Below are 23,440 nucleotides of genomic sequence, written 5' to 3'. Positions count from 1 at the left end.
CGGGGTAAAAATCCAAAAAAGGATGGGTGTGAATCTGCTAGCCTGTCCTGGAGCCCAGTCTCGGAGAGTGTTCAGTATGATGAATGAAGCCCTAAGGACCTCTACAGTATGACTGACAACATCTATCATCACCTATAAAGAACAATACTACTGTCAATACAACCAACGCTGTTGTATTGTTGAGAATATAATTGTCATCATTTGAACAGGAATATGACTGTGGTATCTGTCAGTCTGTGACAGTGCTGCAGTGGAGTGTGAAGGGAAGGTGTGTATGTTATACTTACATCGCTCATGAGACTCTTAAAGACTACCAGCTCAGCCTTCAGCCTGTCCACCTTCTCCTTCAGTTCATCCTGGATCTCCTCTGACTCCTGAGCACTCTGAACACACCACACACACAAACAGTTGAAGTCAAAAGTTTACATACACCTTAACCAAATACATTTAAACTCAGTTGTTCATCATTCATGACATTTAATCCAAGTAAAAAGTTAAAATTCCCTGTCCTAGGTCAGTTAGGATTACCACTTTATTTTAAGAATGTGAAATGTCAGAATAATAGCAGAGAGAATGATTTATTTCAGCTTTTATTTATTTCATCACATTCCCAGTGGGTCAGAAGTTTACATACACTCAATTAGTATTTGGTAACATTGTTTAACTTGGGTAAAATGTTTTGAGTAGTCTTCCACAAGCTTCCCACAATAGATTGGGTGAATTTCGGCCCCCAGAGCTGGTAACTGAGTCAGGGTTTAGGCCTCCTTGCTCACACACACTTTCAGTTCTGCCCACAAATTTTCTATAGGATTGAGTTTGTTGCCCTTAAGCCATTTTGCCACAACTTTGGAATTATGCTTGGGGTCCCATTTGCGACCAAGCTTTAACTTCCTGACTGATGTCTTGCGATGTTGCTTCAATATATCCACATAAATGTATTTATTTTGTACCACATTATGCTGCCACCCGCTTGCTTCACGGTTGGGATGGTGTTCTTCTGCTTGCAGCATCCCCCTTTTTCCTCCAAACATAACGATGGTCATTATGGCCAAACAGTTCCATTTGTGTTTCATCAGACCAGAGGACATTTCTCCAAAAAGTACAATCTTTGTCCCCCATGGGCAGTTGCAAACCGTAGTCTGACTATTATATGACAGTTTTGGAGCAGTGGCTTCTTCCTTGTTGAGCGGCCTTTCAGCTTATGTTGATATAGGACTCATACCGGTTTCCTCCAGCATCTTCACAAGGTCCTTTGCTGCTGTTCTGGGATTGATTTTCACTTTTCACACCAAAGTACATTCATCTCTAGGAGACAGAACATGTGTCCTTCCTTAGTAATATGACGGCTGCGTGGTCTCATGGTGTTCATACGTGCGTACTATTGTTTGTTCAGATGAACGTGGTACCTTCAGGCGTTTGGAAATTGCTCCCAAGGATGAACCAGACTTATGGAGGTCTACACATTTTTTTCTGAGGTCTTGGCTGATTTCTTTTGATTTCCCCATGATGAGAGGCACTGAGTTTGAAGGTAAGCATTGAAATACATCCACACCTCCAATTGACTCAAATTATGTCAATTAGTGTATGAGAAGCTTCTAAAGCCATGACATTTTCTGGAATATTCCAAGCTGTTTAAAGGCACAGTCAACTTAGTGTATGTCAACTTCTGACCCACTGGAATTGTGATACAGTGAAATAATCTGCCTGTAAACAATTGTTGGAAAAAATTACTTGTCATGCACAACGTAGATGTCCTAACCGACTTGCCAAAACTATAGTTGGTTTACAAGAAATTTGTGGAGTGTTTTAAAGTTTTAATGACTCCAACCTAACTGTATGTAAACTTCCGACTTCAACTGTAGTTACACAATTCAAACGCATGCCCCAAGCACATACAAGCAAACACATGCAGCAAAAACTAACACACATTCTTATTTACCATATTCGAGACAGCATGATATTGAATATGGCCTATATCTATATTTTTACATTATTCAGTGGAATAACTTTAAGCGATAAAGATGGATTAAGGACATTACAGTAGATGCCGAGGGGGACTACATACAGAGTTAATCCCACTACATAGTCATTTGATAAAGGATATCAGTTGATTATCAGAGAGCCGATTTCCCGTTTCACTTCCATGCTAAACAACATCTGCCTGTGTGAGCTCAGAGAGGTAAGAGCCCCCCAGGGAATTATTTTCACTTCCAGCATTCTGCTGAGCCATAATCCAACACAAACACAGATGCTGCCGTTGATCGATGTGTCCTCGATGGTTGTGCAGAAAGATGGGGTTGCTACTATACTAGCACCTGCAGAGGGGTTTGATGTGGCATAGGGCCTGCCTTGGGCCATGATACTATAAACTCAAATCAAATTGTATTAGTCACATGCACCGAATACAACAGGTGTAGTAGGCCTTACAGTGAAATGCTTACTTACGAGCCCCGAACCAACAATGCAGTTGAAAACAAAAATATGAGTAAGAATAAGAAATAAAAGTATCAAGTAAATAAAGAGCAGCAGTAAAATAACATTAGTGAGACTAGACACAGGGGGGTACCGGTACAGAGTCAATGTGAGGGGGCACCGGTTAGTTGAGGTAACATGTCAAAGAATGGCCCTAAGAATTGTCAAAGATTCTAGCCACCCTAGTCATAGACTGTTCCCTCTGCTACCCCCCTTTTACACCGCTGCTAGGTAGAGTTAATTAAGTGCCTATGCATAGATTAGATGACAACAACAGAGTAGCAGCGGTGTAACAGGGGGGTAGCAGAGGCAACAGTCTATGACTAGGGTGGCTGGAATCTTTGACAATTGCTTCCTTTGACACCACCTGGTGCAGAGGTTCTGGATGGCAGGAAGCTTGGCCCCAGTGATGTACTGGGCCATTCGCACTACCCTCTGTAGTGTCTTGCGGTTGGAGGCCGAGCAGTTGCCATACCAGGTAGTGATGCAACCATGCTCTCAATGGTGCAGCTGTATAACATTTTGAGGATCTGAGGATCCATGCCACATCTTTACAGTCTTCTGAGGGGGAATAGGATTTGTCGTACCCTCTTCACGACTGTCTTGGTGTGCTTGGACTATGTTAGTTTGTTGGGGATGTGGACACCAAGGAACTTGAAGCTCTCAACCTGCTCCACTACAGCCTTGTCGATGGGAATGGGGGTGTGCTCGGTCTTCTTTTTCCTGTAGTCCACAATCATCTCCTTAGTCTTGATCACGTTGAGGGAGAGGTGGTTGTCCTGACCTCCTCCCTATAGGCTGTCTCGTCGTTGTTGGTGATCAGGCCTACCACTGTTGTGTGAGGGCACTACGGTATGGAATGTTGAGCTGTAGTCAATGAATAACATTCTCATATAGGTGTTCCATTTGTCCAGGTGGGAAAGGGCAGTGTGGAGTGCAATAGAGATTGCATCATCTGTGGATCTGTTAGAGTGGTATGCAAATTGGAGTGGGTCTAAAGTTTCTGGGATGATGGTGTTGATGTGAGCCATGACCAGCATTTCAAAGCACTTTATGGCTACAGACGTGAGTGCTACGGGTCAGTAGTCATTTAGGCAGGTTTCCTTAGTTTTCTTGGGCACAGGGACTATGGTGGTCTGCTTAAAACATGTTGGTATTATAGACTCAGACAGGGAGAGGTTGCAAATATCAGTGAAGACACTTGCCAGTTGGTCAAAGCATGCTCACACGTCTTGGAAATCCGTCTGGCCCTGCGGCCTTGTGAATGTCTTACTCACATCGGCTGTGGAGAGCATGATCACACAGTCTTCCGGAACAGCTGGTGCTTTCATGCATGTTTCAGTGTTATTTGCCTTGAAGTGAACATAGAAGTAGTTTAGCTCGTCTGGTAGGCTTGTGTCACTGGGCTGCTCTCGGCTGTGTTTCCCTTTGTAGTCTAATGGTTTGCAAGCCCTTCCACATCCGACGAGCGTCACAGCCAGTGTAGTACGATTCAATCTTAGTCCTGTATTGACGCTTTACTGTTTTATGGTTCGTTGGAGGGCATAGCGGGATTTCTTATAAGCTTCCGGGTTAGAGTCCCGCTCCTTGAAAGAGGCAGCTCTAGCCTTTAGCTCAGTGCAGATGTTGCCTGTAATCCATGGCTTCTGGTTGGGGTATGTACGTATGGTCACTGTGGGGACGACGTCATCGATGCACTTATTGATGAAGCCAATGACAGATGTGGTTTACTCCTCAATGCCATCGGATGAATCCCGGAACATATTCCAGTCTGTGCTAGCAAAACAGTCCTGTAGCTTAGCATCTGCTTCATCTGACCACTTTTTTATTGATCGAGTCACTGGTGCCTCCAGCTTTAATTTTTGCTTGTAAGCAGGAATCAGGAGGATAGAATTATGGTCAGATTTGCCAAATGGAGGACGAGCTTTGTATGCGGATCGGTTTGTGGAGTATAGGTGGTCCAGAGTTTTTTTCCCCTCTGGTTGCACATTTAAGATGCTGCGTTAAAGTCCCCGGCTACTAGGACCTTGAGCCTTCCTTAGATATCGTGCACCAGCTGTTATTTACAAAAACACATAGTCGCCACCCCTTGTTTTACCAGACGCCGTTGTTCTGTCCTGCCGATACAGCGTATAACCAACCAGCTGTATGTTGATACTGTCGTTGTTCAGCCACGACTCTGTGAAGCATAAGATAATACAGTTTTGAATATCCTGTTGGTAGTTTAATCTTCCGCGTAGGTCATTATTTTATTTTCCGAAGATTGCACGTTTGCTAACTATGAATTCTCAGAAGGCAGCCCGCCCTCTGGCCCCTTTTTCTCTGCCTTCTCTTCACTCAAATGACGGGGAACTGGGCCTGTTCACGGGAAAGCAGTATATCATTCACATCGGGCTGGATTCTGCCAGTCTGTTGTGAGTAATCGCTATTCTGATGCCCAGAAGTCATTTTCGGTCATAAGAGACAGTAGCAGCAACATTAAGTACAAAACAAGTAAAAAAATGTTAAACACAAAGAAACAACAAAAAAAAGACCCACAATTGGTTAGGAATACATAAACCTCAGCCTTGTTCTCCGGCGCCATGTTATCCACTGATGTATCGATGGGGACTAATGCGTTTTATCTACAGATACACAGGGAATAGTGGTGAGACACTGACATTCAGGTCTGCTATGTGAGCCATCTAGGCTGTTTGTAGGTTTTCTTTTCTGACATCTCCCTAGCTAGCTAACTGTCTCTGGCCAAATTCAGTTGACAGACACCTGCTCAAGGACATTATGGGTAAAAAGACCATAAGAAAGGAAGGATGGGGACAGGTAAGCAATTCAGCAGGAAATATATTTTTCAAGCACCTAAAGGCTTTATGTCTGTCTCTGTCTTCTTTACGACAATGACCCCTTGAGAGGCACTATACTGTAGCTAGGAATAAAGTAGAATTGGATGTTGAGATTAGAGTGAATACATTTAATAGTGAAGGTGAATTGACCAAATGGTAAGTTGATGTAATGGTGGTGAATTGTTGTAATGGTTAAGGTAAATTGATGTAATGATGAAAGTGAATTGATGGTTAATGTCTACTCACCTCCTGCATGGATTCCACCATGGACTCCATATGCTCTCGTCTGTTCAGCTCCTCTTCCCATCTACAACACAGAACACACGGATGGTCAGTTACCTGCATTTACATGGCTATGCTTATACATGAGTATTGTAATATATACACCTTATAGACCTTTGAGGTATATTTTAGTTCTATTAGTGTGACATACACTATATATACAAAAGTATGTGGACTCCCCTTTAAATGAATGGATTCAGCCATTTCTGCCACACCCGTTGCTGATAGGTGTATTAAATCCAGCACACAGTCATGCAATCTCCATAGACAAACATTGGCAGTAGAGCTCAGTGACTTTCAACATGGTACCTTCATACGATACCATCTTTCCAACGAGTCATTGTCAAATTTCTGCCCTGCTAAAGCTGCCCCGGTCAACTGTACGTGGAAACGTCTAGGAGCAACAACGGCTCAGCCCCAAAGTGGTAGGCCACACAAGCTCACAGAACGGGACCATCTGTCCTCGGCTGCAACACTTACTACAGAGCTCCAAATACTTCTGGAAGCAAAATCAGCACAAGAACTGCCGCACACAAGCCTAAGATCACCATGCGCAATGCCAAGGGATGGCTGGAGTGGTGTAAAGCTCGCCACCATTGGACTCTGGAGGAGTGGAAACACGTTCTCTGCAGTGATGAATCACACTTCACCATCTGGAAGTCCGGTGGATGAATCTGGGTTTCGTGGATGCCAGGAGAACGCTACCTGCCAGAATGCATAGTGCCAACTGTAAACTTTGGTGAAGGAGGAATAATGGTCTGGGGCTGTTTTTAATGGTTTGGGATAGGCCCCTTAGTTCCAGTGAAGGGAAATCTTAATGCTATAGCATCAAATGACATTCTTGACGATTCTGTGGTTCCAACTTTGTGGTAACAGTTTGGGGAAGGTCCTTTCCTGTTTCAGCAAGACATTAAATAGTTTGTTGAGATCAGTGTGGAAGAACTTGACTGGCCTGCACAGAGCCCTGACCTCAACCCCACCGAACGCCAACTGCGAGCCAGGCCTAATTGCCCAACATCAGCGCCCGACCTCACTAATGCTCATGGCTGAATGGAAGCAAGTCCCTGCAGCAATGGTCCAACATCATATTAATGCCCATGATTTTGGAAAGAAATGTTTGATGAGCAAGTGTCCACATACTTTTGGTCATGCAGTTTATTTGTGCCACGTCTCACTCACTCAAATGCGAGGGGCTGAAGCTCATTGACTAGAACTGTAGGTAAAATAGCGCTTTTTAATACTAGAGACTGATGCTAATGGAGGTTAAATCAATGATTATGCATATGCAATGCATTTGGAAAGTATTCAGACACCTTGACTTTTTCCACATATTGTTACATTACAGCCTTTTTGTAAAATGGATTAAAGTTGTTTTATTTACTTCAATCTACACACAATGCCCCAAAATGACAATGCAAAATCAGGTTTTTGGAAATGTATTAAAAAAAATATACAACTGAATATTGTTGAACCACCTTTGGCAGCAATTACAGCCTTGAGTCTTCTTGGGTATGATGCCACACGCTTGGCACACCGATGTATGGGGAGTTTCTCCCATTCTTCTTTGCAGATCCCCTCAAGCTCTGTCAGGTTGGATGGGGAGCATCGCTGCACAGCTATTTTCAGGTCTCTTCAGAGATGTTCGATCGGGTTCAAGTTTGGGCTCTGGCTGGGCCACTCAAGGACATTCAGAGACTTGTCCCGAAGCCACTCCTGCATTGTCTTAGCTGTGTGCTTAGGGTCATTGTCCTGTTGGAAGGTGAACCTCTCCCTCCAGTTTGATGTCCTGGGCGCTCTGCAGCAGGTTTTCATCAAGGATCTCTCTGTACTTTGCTCCGTTCATTGTCCCTTGATCCTGACTAGTCTCCCAGTCCTTGTCACTGAAAAACATCCCCTCCAGACATAACGCTTGGCATTCAGGCCAAGATAATCTTATTTATAATGGTCTGAGAGTCCTTTAGGTGCCATCTGGCAAACTCAAAGTGGGGTGTCATGTGCCTTTTACTGAGTGGCTTCTGTCTGTCCACTACCATAAAGGCCTGATTGGTGGAGTGCTGCAGAGATGGTTGTCCTTCTGGAAGGTTCTCCCATCTTCACAGAAGAACTCTGTCTGAGTGACCATCAGGTTCTTGGTCACCTCCCTGACCAAGGCCCTTCTCCCCAGATTACTCAGTTTGGCCAGGCAGCCAACTCTAGGAAGTGGTTCCAAACTTCTTCCATTTAAGAATGATGGAGGCCACTGTGGTCTTAGGGAACTTCAATGCTGCAAACATTTTTTGTTACCCTTCAAGATCTGTGCCTCGACACAATTCTGTCTTGGAGCTCTACAGACAATTCCTTCAACCTCATGGCTTGGTTTTTGCTCTGACATGCACTGTCAACTCTGGGACCTTATATAGACAGGTGTGTGACTTTCCAAATGTATTTATTTAACTAGGCAAGTCAGTTAAGAACAAATTCCTATTTACAATGACTGCCTACCCTGGCCAAACCCAAACCCGGATGACGCTGGGCCAATTGTGCTCCTCCCTATGGGACTCCCAATCAAGGCCGGTTTTTGTGTGATACAGCCTTGTGACTCCTCCTCTTGCACTGAGATGCAATGCCTTAGACCGCTGCGCCACTCTGGAAATCATATCCAATCAATTGAATTTAGAAACATCTCAAGGATGATCAATGTTAACAGGATGCACCGGAGCTCAATTTCCAGTCTCATAGCAAAGGGTCTTTTTACTAAATTTGGAAAAAAAAATCTATAAACCTGTTTTCGCTTTGTCATTATGGGGTATTGTGTATAGATTGATTGATGAGGGGGAAAGTAATTTAATCCATTTTAAAATAAGGCTGTAATGTAACAAAATGTGGAAAAAGTGAAGGGGTCTGAAGACACTGTATGAACTACACATAGACACGTCCAGCCCAAAGCGGGAGGTTTAAAAAAATACTTTCTTAGTCGACAAAGTACCCGGCACATGTCTTTAAAAAGGCATCTACCAGAGCCTCATCATTACATGGAATTCAGTGGCTAACATCAACGGAATAAACATTCCTTCCATCCACATCACAGAAGGGGAATAACTAAGCACATGCTACAGCTTGGGCAAGAATCTGGAAATTAATGTCAACGTATGTGATCTCTAAAGAGATTATCATTGGAATAAGTATCTAAAAATATTTAACAGCCAGAAAAGGAATGTTGTTACTCAAGAAAACCTTCAGAGTTATTATTTGTATAAACCAGGGATGGGCCACTTTGATGGGGGTGGGGGCCACAACAAATCTGAACTAGGGACTGCAGTGGCTCGCGGGTCCACACATGCAGTTAAAGACAGGGTTGGCTCTTGGGGGCCCCCAAGTTAAATTTTGTTGCAGTTTTACAGCTCACTTCCTGCAATTCTACACATTTTGCCAGTTTGCTTGACTTGCTAGAAAGTTATAGAAACAAGTTGAGGAAAAAGTAACTAAACGAAACATGTTTTATTATCAACTGAAACATGTTTCCCCTGTCTTGAATGAAAAGCTCACATTTTGCAATCTCCCAAAATAAATGTGTTTTCTGATGAGAGACTAGGCTCTCCTCCATCTTGTCTTGTGAAACTATCCTATGCTCTCCAACCAGTAGTGGAACGTGATTGCATGAAGTTGACATCCGGAGTAATCAAATACGTCACGATTTAAAATGGGGCATAACAGGTTGAAATTGCCATTGAACGTGCATTTGACACTTGTGCTGCCTTAACGGCAGCCGAAAATAGAGACTCCAATGTGACTCAAAGCCACTTTATGGGCTATCTAACCAATGGGGGTGGGGGATGTGAACAAAACACCACAGAAATGCTGGCACATTTTTTTTTCCGGCCATACCCTCAACATAGCAACAGGACCAGAGACAAAAATACTCAAGTAACAATCACTCCACCATGGAGTTGAAGACATCTTTCAGAGCTCATCTTTTGCTTTAAAAAGCCATTTTTCTCAAATTCACCATTGAATGTAGCATAAACAAAATATGTCACTAGAGCGTAGGCCTACTTCTATCGAACAAACCTAGATTTGTTGATTTTCAGGAGCCACTGAATGTTTGTCGACACGGTCTAATTAGCTTGAGAGAAGTATCCCTGGCTGGGCGGTCTCCAGCTCACACTGTGATTGAAGTGTTGTTCTTAAAACGCTGGCACTGCTACTTTACTGTGTCCAAACACCCTGCCTGCTGCGGTAGGACTCCAAAGGTCATTGGAGTTCACAACTGCAACACATCCTCCCGTGGCAGATAGAGGAAAACAGTCTGTCACAGCATCTGCATGTGCTCTGCGTCACTTACAATTTAGGTACAGTTGTGTGCCACTTCCCGAATGGGCACTATGTCATTTCCTTCACACTGTGTGGGAAACTGGAGTCTCCAACATAAATCTGTGTTCTCCATTCAGATTCATTCCATCTCTGCCAAGCAACAGAGGAAATGGTCCTGTGGCAGAGTTGCTCCATCACTTCCAGGTTATGGAAAGATTCTCTGAATCACAGTAGTCATTCGATCTGTACTGAGTGGAAACTAAGGCATCCAAATAAACATTCTAGCATAACTCTTCCAAACAGAGAGGACAGACACTACAACATGGGAGAGGTATTCTGTCTTCTGCCATAACCCCGCTCCAAAAGGACTGTTGGATGAGTTTAGCCTTTAGCTGGAGTCTGTGAAACGACCTGGAGTCTCCTTACAAGGACAAAGACAGCAGGAGACGATTAGCCTGACTGTGTCATCCCATAGACATCTGTCTGTGTAAGACCAGATGCCTGTCCTCCAGTGAGGCTGCTGTAACACAACCAGAGTACAGTCTGGACTCATACGTTGATATCTACAGACATGATTTATGAATATGTATTCCTACTCACATCTGATGTATAACAATGTAAAGGCTACCAACTATTTCATTTGAATAACCCCAACAAACAAAAAAATCCCATTAAAAAAAAAAAATGTCTGACACTGTAGAATGGTTCTAAACAAGTGTAAAATAATGCAGCTCAGGGCAGACCGAGCTGGGGATTCTCCTATCATTTCTCTCTGCAGAACAATAGAATTCCAGCAAGACCTGCCAACGTACACTCCCTCCCAGTGTGGTGTGCCCAGGCAGCTTCATTAGCACGCGAGCTGTCTAAACCTTTATTCATCACTCTGCCTGAGGACACATGGAATCATAACCATTACCCAGCAAGCAGGGTTTCTCCATCTGATGATATATTCTTGTTTTTAGTGGTTTTTTGTTATTGTTTAAAAATGACATTTTTAGGGCGCATAGAAGTTGTTGTCGTTAAGTCTAGACATGTTCAATTTTCAGGTATTGGAGTAACAAAGTTACATGGTCAGATTTATGATGGCCGCTCTGCATTGATGAAGGAAAAATGCCCAAGGGATAAGGTGCTCTTTGCCAACTCATTCATTCCCCAAGTAACATCTTTAAAAGGCCAGATCGAAGTAACTGATCATCCTTTTTCCAGTAAAGCTCTGGCCTCTCATCATCACTGAGAACAGTACACAGGCACTCTGGAATTCAGAGGGACAGACCATTCATGTGTCTGTTCTCAGTGAATCACCTCTACGCCCTGTAAACCACAATTATGTGGTTAACTATTCACTCTGAGAAATTAGTCTTCCACATCCACAAGGACTATTTTCATGTGCATACAGTTCTGGCATAACAGTGCATTCCATGTGTCCTCTATCATGAATGTCATGTAAAATATAGTACTTTTTTTTGCTGATGCAGGGACATTGGCTGGCTGTCCTTTCCTCCGAGTTCTCAAAGGACATGGTGTTGGAATGGTTGGGGACCAATGGTAGAAACTACAGAATCAATTACAATTCCAAAAGCAACACAAAACTATTTTTCTATATATATGATATTGTGAAAATCTGATAAACTGCGCATTGTTTTATAATTTGTCATTATTGACCACTGTTAGAAATAGATCACCATAATTATCATCAATCCTGCCCATATGAGAGGTGCTAGTGTTGAAGGATCAATATGTCTGTACCGTCAAGGAATAACATGCCTATCATCACCCTCCCTGACACAGACAAGACCAGGGTGAACCTGGTGACAACACAGATAAATCACACCAGCCACCAAGGCCAGAACACACATGTACTGTATGTGATTAATCCTATGGAGCTCCATCCATGTCTCTATACAGTATATCGCCCGCTCCGTGACAGCATCCCACATCCTCTCCATGCAATTATATCTATCGCATTGAGGGGACTTCAGCCATAATTTACCTCCAGCATAGATTAATATCAACAAAAGGAGCGGGCAGAGAGCTCGCAGGGAGGGCAGAAGGTGGGGTGCAGAGGGGTTTGACACAGGGGTTAAGATGGAAAATCCTGAAAAGGGGTGAGTTGGTTGTTTGAGTCAGAGGCTGTCTGTTGGGAGATGAAGATACATCTGAGGGGGTCATTGATTGTATGTCATCGGGCTGGCCCTGTGATCTATCATTTTCACAGAGTCAGGGACATATGTAGGATACTAATGAGCAGTGGTGGTGTGGGTAGAGCAGCAGGCATATGGTTGGTTGTTCGGTCGGCAGAGTCTCCCCCTAGAGGCTGCAGGCCGGGTGGAGGGTGGGGGTCTGCTGGGTGGAGGTCTGCTTGTGCTGAATAGCCAACAACCCCTCAAGGTCAGACCTCATTCGATTTGCCCTGATCTCATTCCCTGCTCCCTGCCTGACTCCATCCCCCCTCCTCCCCTCCCATCACCCTTCTCCTCGTATCCTTATCGTGTCCAGGGAGACCATGCCACTGCCTGCATACATCTGATACACAGAACGAGTGTACCATCATGCCTTATGCCACCATGTAGTGTACACTGTAGCCTATAAACAGCTGGTGGGGTCATCATTCAATAAATGATGGTGACCTGTACCACACTCAGTCTTAAATATAGCACTCCTCTCTCAGACAGGCCACAGTCACAGCCAAAACTAAAAACATGAGGGTTGCTATGTGATGGTATTTGTCCCCAGGGCACCATTTCATTGGCCTGCTGGGAGTAACAGGATGTATTATTCTGAATGAGAAACTAACATAAGTATTGTGATAAAAGAGAGGAGCACTCACTGTATTGATTTCTTCTCAACTATGTTTTATACAACCTGACATTTCCAGTCCATAAACTACTCCATAATTATAGAGATTATCAGCTCAGATACAAAATAATACATATTGCAATAAAATAACTGAAAAAAACTATCAGATCTTTACTGATGGTGATTTGGTGCAGTATTGTATATTGTGAATGAATATTGATCCCCATTAGAAAACTGGGTTAGATATGTACATGGTTCAATACTGGTCGAGTGAGAAGTGGTTGAGTTCTGAATGGCACTGTAAGTATTATATGACTCAGCAGATTCCTCTGCTGCCGACCCTTACTGGGGAGGAAGACCACAGCCATAAATACTACACTTCAAATAGATCATGCTGAACCAGCTTGAACCTCCAATGTTCACTCCACACATATCAATGACATTGAAAAGGACAAGCGGCTAGGAGGGTGAAGCCTGACATGACTCTAGAGTAACCTTATGTACACATTTTCTGTATTTCTAAGATGCTAAAAAGTGTAGAGCAGCATGCCGTGTGTGTGTGTGTGTGTGTGTGTGTGTGTGTGTGTGTGTGTGTGTGTGTGTGTGTGTGTGTGTGTGTGTGTGTGTGTGTGTGTGTGTGTGTGTGTGTGTGTGTGTGTGTGTGTGTGTGTGTGTGTGTGTGTGTATCATGCCTGTCTTACGCTTTGTATGTTTAAGCCCCAGGCTAATGTTGTGGAGGCGTGCGTGTTCGTTCGTGCATGCCTGTGTAGATGTAAAAGCCACAGACAGTATAGTGCTTATTTATGCGACTTTAGAGGGGACTGGATTAGATATGTTTAACCTCCTCCCCTCAATGTTAAACCTATTGGAAAATCTAAGCTGTGAGTTTGATTAATGTATTGTCTTTACACGTAGGGTATTATTGCTCCTTAAAAATGGGGACGGGCAGTAACTGTAGCTAGTTACTTGTATCTGAGGAGTCAGTTGCATGTAGTTACCGGCTTGAAACTAGAGGTCGACCGAATATGATTTTTCAACGCCGATACCAATACTGATTATTGGAGGACCAAAAAAAGCTGATGCCGATTAAATCGGACAATTTTTATATAAATTTATCTGTAATATTGACAATTACAACAATTCTGAATCAACACCTATTTTAACTATAAAATCAATTTAGTCTCAAATAAATAATGAAACATGTTCAATTTGGTTTAAATAATGCACAATAAAAAAGTGTTGGAGAAGAAAGTAAAAGTGCAATATGTGCCATGTAAAAAAGCTAACGTTTAAGTTCCTTGCTCAGAACATGAGAACATATGAAAGCTGGTGGTTAATTTTAACGACTCTTCAATATTCCCAGGTAAGAAGTAGGTTGAAGTTATTATAGGAATTATAGGACTATTTCTCTCTATACCATTTTGTATTTCATATACCTTTTGAATATTGGATGTTCTTATAGGCACTATAGTATTGCCAGCCTAACCTTGGGAGTTGATAGGCTTGAAGTCATAAACAGCACAATGCTCGAAGCACAGCGGAGAGCTGCTGGCAAATGCAGAAAAGTGCTGTTTGAATGAATGCTTGACTGCGCTGTCAAATCATATAATATAATAACACAGAAATACGAGCCTTTTGTCATTAATATGGGCAAATCCAACTATTAATTCGAAAACAATCAGTGAAATACGGAACCGTTCCGTATTTTATCTAACGGGTGGCATCCCTAAGTCTAAATATTGTGGTTACATTGCACAACCTTCAATGTTATGTCATAACTATGGTTTATGGTTAGGTAGACATTGGTGCAACGACAGTGCTTTTTTCGCGAATGCGCATGTTAAATCATCACCCTTTTGGCGAAGTAGACTGTGATTCGATGCTAAATTAACAGGCACCACATCGATTATATGCAACGCAGGACAAGCTAGATAAACTAGTAATATCATCAACCATGTGTAGTTAACAGGTGATTATGTTAAGATTGATTGTCTTTTATAAGATACGTTTCATGCTAGCTAGCACCTTACCATGGCTCCTTGCTGCACTCGCGTAACAGGTAGTCAAGCCTGCCACGCAGTCTCCTCATGAGTGCAATGTAAATCGGCCATAATCGGTGTCCGAAAATGCAGATTACCGACTGTTATGACAACTTGAAATCGGCCCTAATTAATCGGCCATTCTGATTAATCGGTCGACCTCTACTTGAAACCAGATCAAACACACAGGGCTTAAAGGAATAGAACTTTCAAAATACAGATAGTGTCACAGTATAATGAGTTTTGCAAAACGATTCACACTGCAACACTTTCTGTATTTTGAAAGTGCTATATCTTGAAAATTTGATTGCTGACATGCAAAACATTTTGGGACTGCATCAACAGTGGATTAATGAAACAAATACCAAAATACACTTTGTGAGTGGTATTTTCCTATAAGCAATGCCAGGAGATCATCATTAAGAAAAACCAGGGACGCTGATATATGTATTCTAAATCGTAGTATAACGAAACTCCCTTTTCCATGCATCCCAGCACTAAGAAACCATTAAAAGGCAGGTTGACAACACACAACAGGCTCTGGGTACACTTAGGATACAGAGAAGGGCCTTGGTAGTCTGTGGTAAATAGTGATCTTACATAATTCACGATTCAAATCAAATTGCATTTGTCACATGCGCTGAATACAACAGGTGTAGACTTTACAGTGAAATGCTTACTTACAAGCCCTTAACACTTTTTTAAAGCATTGTTAGTTAAGTAAAACATGTAAGATAAAAATAAATAATTAAAGAGCAGCAGTAAAATAACAATAGCGAGGCTATATACAGGGAGTACCGGTACAGAGTCAATGTGCAGGGGCACCGGTTAGTCGAGGTAATATGCACATGTAGGTAGAGTTATTAAGGTGACTATGCATAGATAATAAACAGAGAGTAGTAGCAGAGTAAAAGAGGGGTCTGGGTAGCCCGTTGATGAGCTGTTCAGGACTCTTATGGCTTAAGGGTAGAAGCTGTTAAGAAGCCTTTTGTACCTAGACTTGGCGCTCCGGTACCGCTTGCCCGTGCGGCAGCAGAGAACAGTCCATGACTTGGGTGGCTGGAGTCTGACCATTTTTAGGGCTTTCCTCTGATTCCGTCAGCTATTTGCTGATGAAACCACAAAGTGTAACTTTGAATTCATCAAAGTCTAGCTCAACAAAATACATTGTATAGACACCATAGGACATACCCTGGAGAGGGTGTAGTGCCGGATGGGTTGGAGCCACATTTTAACAGTCCTAATCCCATGGCCTTTCCTGGCCAACACCATGCATCGCCACACACCACTCAACTATCCACACAATAGCAGTGTGTGCTAGGCTTGTCTACAGTTTCTGCACTGTGTAAACACATTATCACTAAGCCACACAGCCAGCCATGATGGCCCTTCTTTACCCCCAAGGGCGTATACTGTCTGTCTATTGGCTCTTCCACAGGGGGGGGGGGCACCCAGTGAGAAGACTGGCAGTGCTCTGGTTCACTGCCTCATGTGCCTGCCAGACAGGTAATCTCACATACAATACAGGGCACTGGCGTGACAGGTGTGATCAAAGAACAGCCTCAGAGGAAAAACACACTCTATAGGGCACAGGTCATCGTTTTTAATTAACACTAACAGTTTTAGGCTGCTGACATTTTATGTAACCAGGTAAAGACGTTAAATATGGGTGTGCAGGGACTTGTCACATTGGCACAGGCTGCCATTTTGAAAACACCATAAACTGATGCAAGCTGCAGGAGACAATGTTACAAAGCATCCACACCGAATGTTTTGTTTTTCTCCTGAGTCTGCGGATTCTAAGTCTGGGCCACAAGGTTGAGACCCACTGCTATAAATGCTAACTCACAGAGAGACGCTGAATAATAATAGACTTCTACAAGGCACACAGAATAGATGATTGTTTTTCTCTTCTACAATCCATAAGGAACATATGGTTTTCTACAACTGGTTTAGCAGTTGTGTGTGATGTCTCTGTCTCTCCCTCACAGTCACAGGCTGGCCATTTCATTGTATCGTACCATTAATAAAAATTTAAAAAAGGTAAAATGTTACTTTCATTCCAGGAAAGGACATCAACATTTCCAGCACGTTGATGCAATGTGTTATTTATGAGGGGCTTGAGGGTGTGGTGACCTGAAAATCATTTTATTTTTTTAGGTCTGCAAAACCAAATCACCCTGCAGCCCACCCAACCAACCTCAGTTGAGTACAATTGAGCACACTCCTGCTCTGTACTGATGTTTCCACTATATAGATCTCACTTCCTGCATGGCCACCTTGGAGCCCAACATATTGGCTGTCCTCTCCTGGCTATTGACTCAAGAGATATAGAGGGCCATTAAACTGCATGAAAGCAAAAGCTGGGAAAAAGTCAAACATAATTCATGGTGGAAAAGTAGCACGTCCTTTTGAAATTCTGTCTTAATTTAATAATGGTGCATTTCAATGGGCTTTTCCATTTAACAAACGAGGGGGAATATTATGAAATATACTTTTAGGCCATCATTGTAAATAAGAATTTGTTCTTACTTGCCTAGTTAAAATAAAGGTTAAATTGAAAAAATAAAATAAATAAATAAATTATATATATATATATATATATATATATATATATTTTTTTTTTTTCAATGTAACCTTTATATATATATATATATATTATGTCATCACTGAGACACACACCCATGGCATGCTCAGGCCTGGTTTGGGTGGAGCTGTGGGTGGATAGACTCATTAGAGAAGACCTTTGGCACAAATCCTCCTTAAACCAGGGTGTGTACAGTATAAACCACGGGAAAGCCATGTATCTGCATTCCATTATCCCTGTGTAAATACACCAAGGCACATCCCTTTTATCATCCAAGTACACACACCTGTATAAAGTGTAGAATAAATCAGAACTCCCATGAAAGCATGACAGCTGTATTTACAGGAAGTCATCTTCCCCCCCATTATCATCCCTCTTTCAATTCCCCTCACTCTCATCATGATCCATCATGGTTGTTTATCCCCTGGCTTAAAGGTACAGTAGGTCAAAACCGACAGCATCCTAATTCAATATACAGTAGGTTACAAAGATCACTTAGTGATAATACGATGAAAGACTGACAATAAATTGAATGGTAGTTTAGAATGGTTCGTGGCACCGCAGTGCCTGCCCACAAAATTATAACTTACAGCAAACTATATCTGAATGATTACTAAAGAGCACCAATAATAAACATATAGATACTCATTGCATACAGTACATGTGTAGACTGTCTCTCTCTCTCTCTGTTTGGGAGAGCGCTACAGAAAGCATGTCTACATCACCATGATGACCAGCCCTTGCATGGTGAGCCACTTAAATAGACATAATGAAAACGCTGCCACTGAAGGTTCATGTGCCCTCCATCCCACTGCATTAAGTGCATCTTAAGTGTTACTGTGTCTCTAAGACAGATATGTCTAGCCTGGGCTAATGTAACGGTATATGTAAGAGATAGCTCTAATATCCCTGTCTGAGCTCACTCACCCATAAAGACACAAAATACGCTGACCCATATCGATCCCTAATCGCCAGCACACCATCACAAAAAGGCTATTCTACCCCAAGCCCAGGGTGTGTAAGTGATTGAGCCTGTCTCTTTGTGTACTAAGTCTTGTAGCTCCTTAGCTGTCAAGCAAGAGACTGGTTCTTCTGTGTTAATAAGATCTTGAAATACAGCAGAGATAGACTGTGTCTGTATACAGTGTCTGTTTCACTAACATGCACAGATAGATACCCAGGTCCTCTGTACATCCATTGTACAGCAGTAGAATGCCTCTCCTGATGTGTGTGTACCACTGAATGTCCTTATCCGCTAGATTAGTCCATAGTCTCCTGCTATAGCGGTTAACAGTGGCTAGAAAAGACAGGTGCATTCCTGCACTTTCATTCATGGCAGTGTGCCACCACGCTCAGCTACATCGATGCCCATGAATAATCAGGAACATGGTGCACTCACTGAAAAAGCACACACACAGAGGCAAATGAGGAAGAACGATTCCATCACGTGACTACCCACCCAGAGTTTCCCCCAGAATCAATATGGAGAGACACCACAGTTCCTTGTCTCCTTCACACCAATGCACTCTTATCATTGACCTTACTGTTAGCCTGCAGCCTCATGAAATGAAGCAGCTTAACATCAACTGTACTGAGGATAACAGAGCTTCTAATGACATACAGTAGATACCTGTGACAACATCCTGACCTTGATAAGTCTGATATCACTATGTTGACCTCCACAAGGGGAGAGAGAGAGAGAGAGAGAGAGAGAGAGAGAGAGAGAGAGAGAGAGAGAGAGAGAGAGAGAGAGAGAGAGAGAGAGAGAGAGAGAGAGAGAGAGAGAGAGAGAGAGAGAGAGAGAGAGAGAGAGAGAGAGAGAGAGAGCGAGAGAGAGCGAGAGAGAGAGCGAGAGAGAGAGAGAGAGAGAGAGAGAGAGAGAGAGAGAGAGAGAGAGAGAGAGAGAGAGAGAGAGAGAGAGAGAGAATCAGCAGGGGGTAGAAAGAGGGGCTATCGGCAGGGGCTGAGTGCCAGGATGCAGTGCATTCTGGGGCAGATTGACTGCTGTGTACAGGGAAAGTTCTAGCTGAACAGCAGATCTAGATTACATATTGCAGACCACAACAGTGGGAAAAGGTGTGCATACATACAGCAGAAATATGTTTATATTTGGGGAATCATCATGTATCATTTGAAACTGGATATAGACAAGAGAAATGGTTATACAGTTCCAACCTGCAACCTGAGGGCATTGTGCTCTGTAATTACCCATATTAGGTTGTTCACGTGGGCAGGTCTTTATCCTCCTGTTGGGGAGGCAGCTAAATCCGACCCAACAAGCCCAATTAGTCCTTTCATCTTCTGAGCAGCAGCAGAGAGATCAAAGCACAGAGAAAGTGTCTCCTCAGGATTCTCATCTCATTGATCCACACTCGGCGATGCAGCTAAATTCAGCTGCCTTCAATTATTAATGCTGGAAGAAACTGTCCCGAGGAGCTATGCTGCATGCCTGCACTGCATGGGGTTTGGTTTGGAACAGGTCCTTTTCAAAGGGCATCTGGGAAGGCAGTGGATCGTCTCCAGTGGCATGGCCAAACAGTTAGGAAGTGTGGACCGAGGATCACTGGTTCAAATCCCAACTGAGGCATAGTTTACTGTTGATGTGTCTGAGGGCTACGCTGTGTCTGAACTGAAGTAAGAAGTGTGTAACAGAGGTGATTCAGTGAACTATGGTCACATGATGAGTAACCTTGCCTGAGAATGGAAGACTTGTGTTAGCTCGCAAAGCTTATGCCTACTGGAAGGATTAGCTCACAGGCCTAACACGACATTGAGTTGGTCAGATGTCACAGGTTTGAAACCTGGGTAGTCATAATTTCAGTTATTGCAAATAGAAATTGTGTAACATCCCACTGCTTTGAGACTGAATCAGTTTATTGCCCATTTACAACTATACTCCATCTTTTTATTCTCTCTTTCACGTTTGGTTTGACCACACACACAGTCCGTGTGAAGCCTGCACGCCATTCAACAAAAAACTCACAAACAATGTCGTATTGTGTCACCACCACACTAGAAGGACAATACATTACAGCAAAAAAATGCATACTTCCGCAGCAGACACACACTTGCAAGCAAGCACGCACACACACACTTTATTGCCACAAACTGTCAATAAAAAGAAGGGACAAGGAGGACATTGCTTTTCTCCTCTCGTGTGAGTGATTGGGATGGAGCTCAAATACCATTTCCATGATAGAAAAAACTGCATCTCTAAGTCTTGTGTTTCTCTCATACTCAACCATCGCTTTGGTATTTAGTATGGATGACTTTCACCTTGGTTTACATGATCATTAAATCAGCCAACATGGTAAAATGATAGTGTCATATAAATTCTATGACTACAGTAATGGAGAGAAATAAACAAACTGTATGGGGGTGAAGGAAAGGTTACCAAGCGGTCTTCAGCCACACTGCTTTGATTAGCTTTTTCATCATGAAGTTTATCCTGAATAAGTCCTTGAGAAAAACCACCACACACACACACACAACTGTCCTGAAAACCGTCTGATCTTTATCACAGTGATATACAGCACGACTCCTGCTGAATCTCAAGGAGAGACGATCTGAACTGGGGCACTAGCAATGACCCTGGTTGCCCATCTTTCTATTGTCATTTGTCAACAGGAAAGACATGTAACCTTCCGTCCACATATATCCACATGCTGGAATCTCACTGACTTACTGAACCCATCACCCATCCATGACACGATGTTGTGTGTGTGTGCGTGCCTGCCTGCCTGCCTGCCTGGTTAGAGCGTTGGACTAGTAACCGAAAGGTTGCAAGATCGAATCCCCGAGCTGACAGGGTAAAAATCTGTCGTGCTGCCCCTGAACTAGGCAGTTAACCCACTGTTCCTAGGCCATCATTGTAAGTAAGAACGTGTTCTTAACTGACTTGCCTAGTTAAATAAAGGTAAATAAAATAATAAAAGTGTGTCTACATCCCCAAAATAATTATTGCTTGTAAATCTGTCATGCTCAGACTGTTAAAAGTCTGTTATAAAATCAGATAACAGGTAACCCAAATCTGGCATTAAACTTTGCTACCAAGAAATAACAGAGACTGTTGCACAACTGCAAAACAATGAACATTGTGCAACTGAGCAATAAGAAATGTACTGTTCCCTGGGCGGAACCATATGTAAACATGTAATATCAAATCCTATCATGACATGTTTAGCATATTTAATTCATTACTTCTTACCATGTCTCTAGATACTGTATCAGATACATCCATCTAAAGTTTTCCAAATCTGGTTGACAAAAACGAATTCTGGTCCAAACAGCTCATGGTGTGTCCACACATATAAAGCTTCAAGAAATCAGCACACTGGGTTGAAGGTCAGTGGTAGCAGTTCAACTGAATCTTGGGTATAGCAGGAAGCTTGTATACTGCATTTCTACACAATTTAAAAACTCTAAAATACTATTTGGAGAACAGCAAAAACAAACAAAAATGACCCCAGCCAATGTTTGGTCTTGAGCTAGGGTAGAGTGAAGGTTTGGTCTTGAGCTAGGGTAGAGTGAATGTTTGGTCTTGAGCTAGGGTAGAGTGAATGTTTGGTCTTGAGCTAGGGTAGAGTAAATGTTTGGTCTTGAGCTAGGGTAGAGTAAATGTTTGGTGTTGAGCTAGGGTAGAGTAAATGTTTGGTGTTGAGCTAGGGTAGAGTAAATGTTTGGTGTTGAGCTAGGGTAGAGTGAATGTTTGGTCTTGAGCTAGGGTAGAGTAAATGTTTGGTCTTGAGCTAGGGTAGAGTAAATGTTTGGTCTTGAGCTAGGGTAGAGTAAATGTTTGGTGTTGAGCTAGGGTAGAGTAAATGTTTGGTCTTGAGCTAGGGTAGAGTAAATGTTTGGTCTTGAGCTAGGGTAGAGGGAATGTTTGGTCTTGAGCTAGGGTAGAGGGAATGTTTGGTCTTGAGCTAGGGTAGAGTGAATGTGTGTGCGTTTTTTATTTCCTCACAGTCCCCGTTGTTCCATGGGTTGTTTTTTAATACATTTTTTAAAAGGTTATTTTGCTGTTTGCTTGAGTAAATGAAGATGGCAGGGTTCTATGCGATCATAGCTCTGTATAAAACTATGTGTTGCCGTGAATTTGTTTTGGACTTGGGGACTGTGAAGAGACCCCTGGTGGCCTGTCTTGTGGGGTATGTATGGATGTCTGAGCTGAATGTTATTTGATTATGCAGACAATCTGGAATTTTTGTCACGGTAATAGTATTAACTGCTTCTCTACAGTATAGTAACCCAGAAAGTCTGTCATGCATGTAGTCACTGACCCATGAAATGACATCACCAATGTCTGGTTTTCTGCATGAGATTTTCCAGTTGAGAATGTAAGTCTTATTTACAAGTTATAACAGGGTTATAACAGTTAGTAAGCTGTAGGCCAGTCTTTTGACAGACTATCCTACTCAGTTGAGTTGTTATCATGCCTGAATGTTCCGTCCATTCATTAAGGAACAGCAGGAAATGCAATCTTGCCTTTCAGAATGAATTGCTATTTTATTTGAGGGCTATTAGCTGAAGTGCATTTATGAATATCAATAGTGTCTGAAGCCTAGCAGTTAAAGGTATGACTCTACGAGTGGTTTTAACAGGGTTATATATCTGGCCCCTCAACTGACAGCTACTGACTCCCTGATTTAGCAATGGAAGCATTAGGCATGGCCTTTTTTACCTTAACTGCAGAAATGTCTAAAGTACAAGGAGCTGGTATTTACAAATAATATGAACAGGGCTTTGCGAGATTGTTCCATGCCTTGTCGGTCATTTGCAGCAGAGTTTCAAATGGGCTACTTTAGTATTTAAATCACCATCCAAAGTAAGATTGCTAAACACAGTTCATGACTTCATCAGTTTGAGTCCGTATGGGGGCATGGAAGCGAGTCTGTCCCATAGCCAAACTCTTGGTTCAGTTAGGGTCTTACGGAATTCTTCCCTGGTTGAATCATGGGGCAACAGAGGTGGTTGACAGGGTCCCTGCAGTAGTCAGCCAAGCTGGCCAATAGTGACCTGGGCCAGGCATGCTGCAGGGAATCCTCTGGGACAGTGGTGACCAACCTTTTATGAGGCGAGATCTACCACTCAGATAAAAAACATTTAAAACAACTTAAATGTAAAACATTATAACCTAA

At 42.7% G+C, this 23,440-nt stretch overlaps 1 protein-coding gene across 4 annotated transcripts in view; it reads right to left on the bottom strand.

The window, feature by feature from the left end:
* The window catches only part of iffo2b (intermediate filament family orphan 2b), a 39,401-nt gene that overhangs the window by 6,237 nt on the left and 9,724 nt on the right, over positions 1-23,440 (bottom strand). For all 4 annotated transcript variants that reach the window (XM_046311676.1, XM_046311677.1, XM_046311678.1 and 1 more), the window contains exons 2-3: positions 5,556-5,616; positions 288-383 (exon numbers count right to left, since the gene is read on the bottom strand). In XM_046311676.1, coding sequence (XP_046167632.1) covers positions 288-383; positions 5,556-5,616 — 157 coding nt within the window. The remainder of the gene's footprint in view (positions 1-287; positions 384-5,555; positions 5,617-23,440) is intronic.

The sequence above is a fragment of the Oncorhynchus gorbuscha genome, linkage group LG18 (assembly GCF_021184085.1).
Source record: "Oncorhynchus gorbuscha isolate QuinsamMale2020 ecotype Even-year linkage group LG18, OgorEven_v1.0, whole genome shotgun sequence".
NCBI lineage: Eukaryota > Metazoa > Chordata > Actinopteri > Salmoniformes > Salmonidae > Oncorhynchus > Oncorhynchus gorbuscha.
Note: the sequence above shows the minus strand (reverse complement) of the source record. Positions and strands in the feature narration are given on the sequence as shown.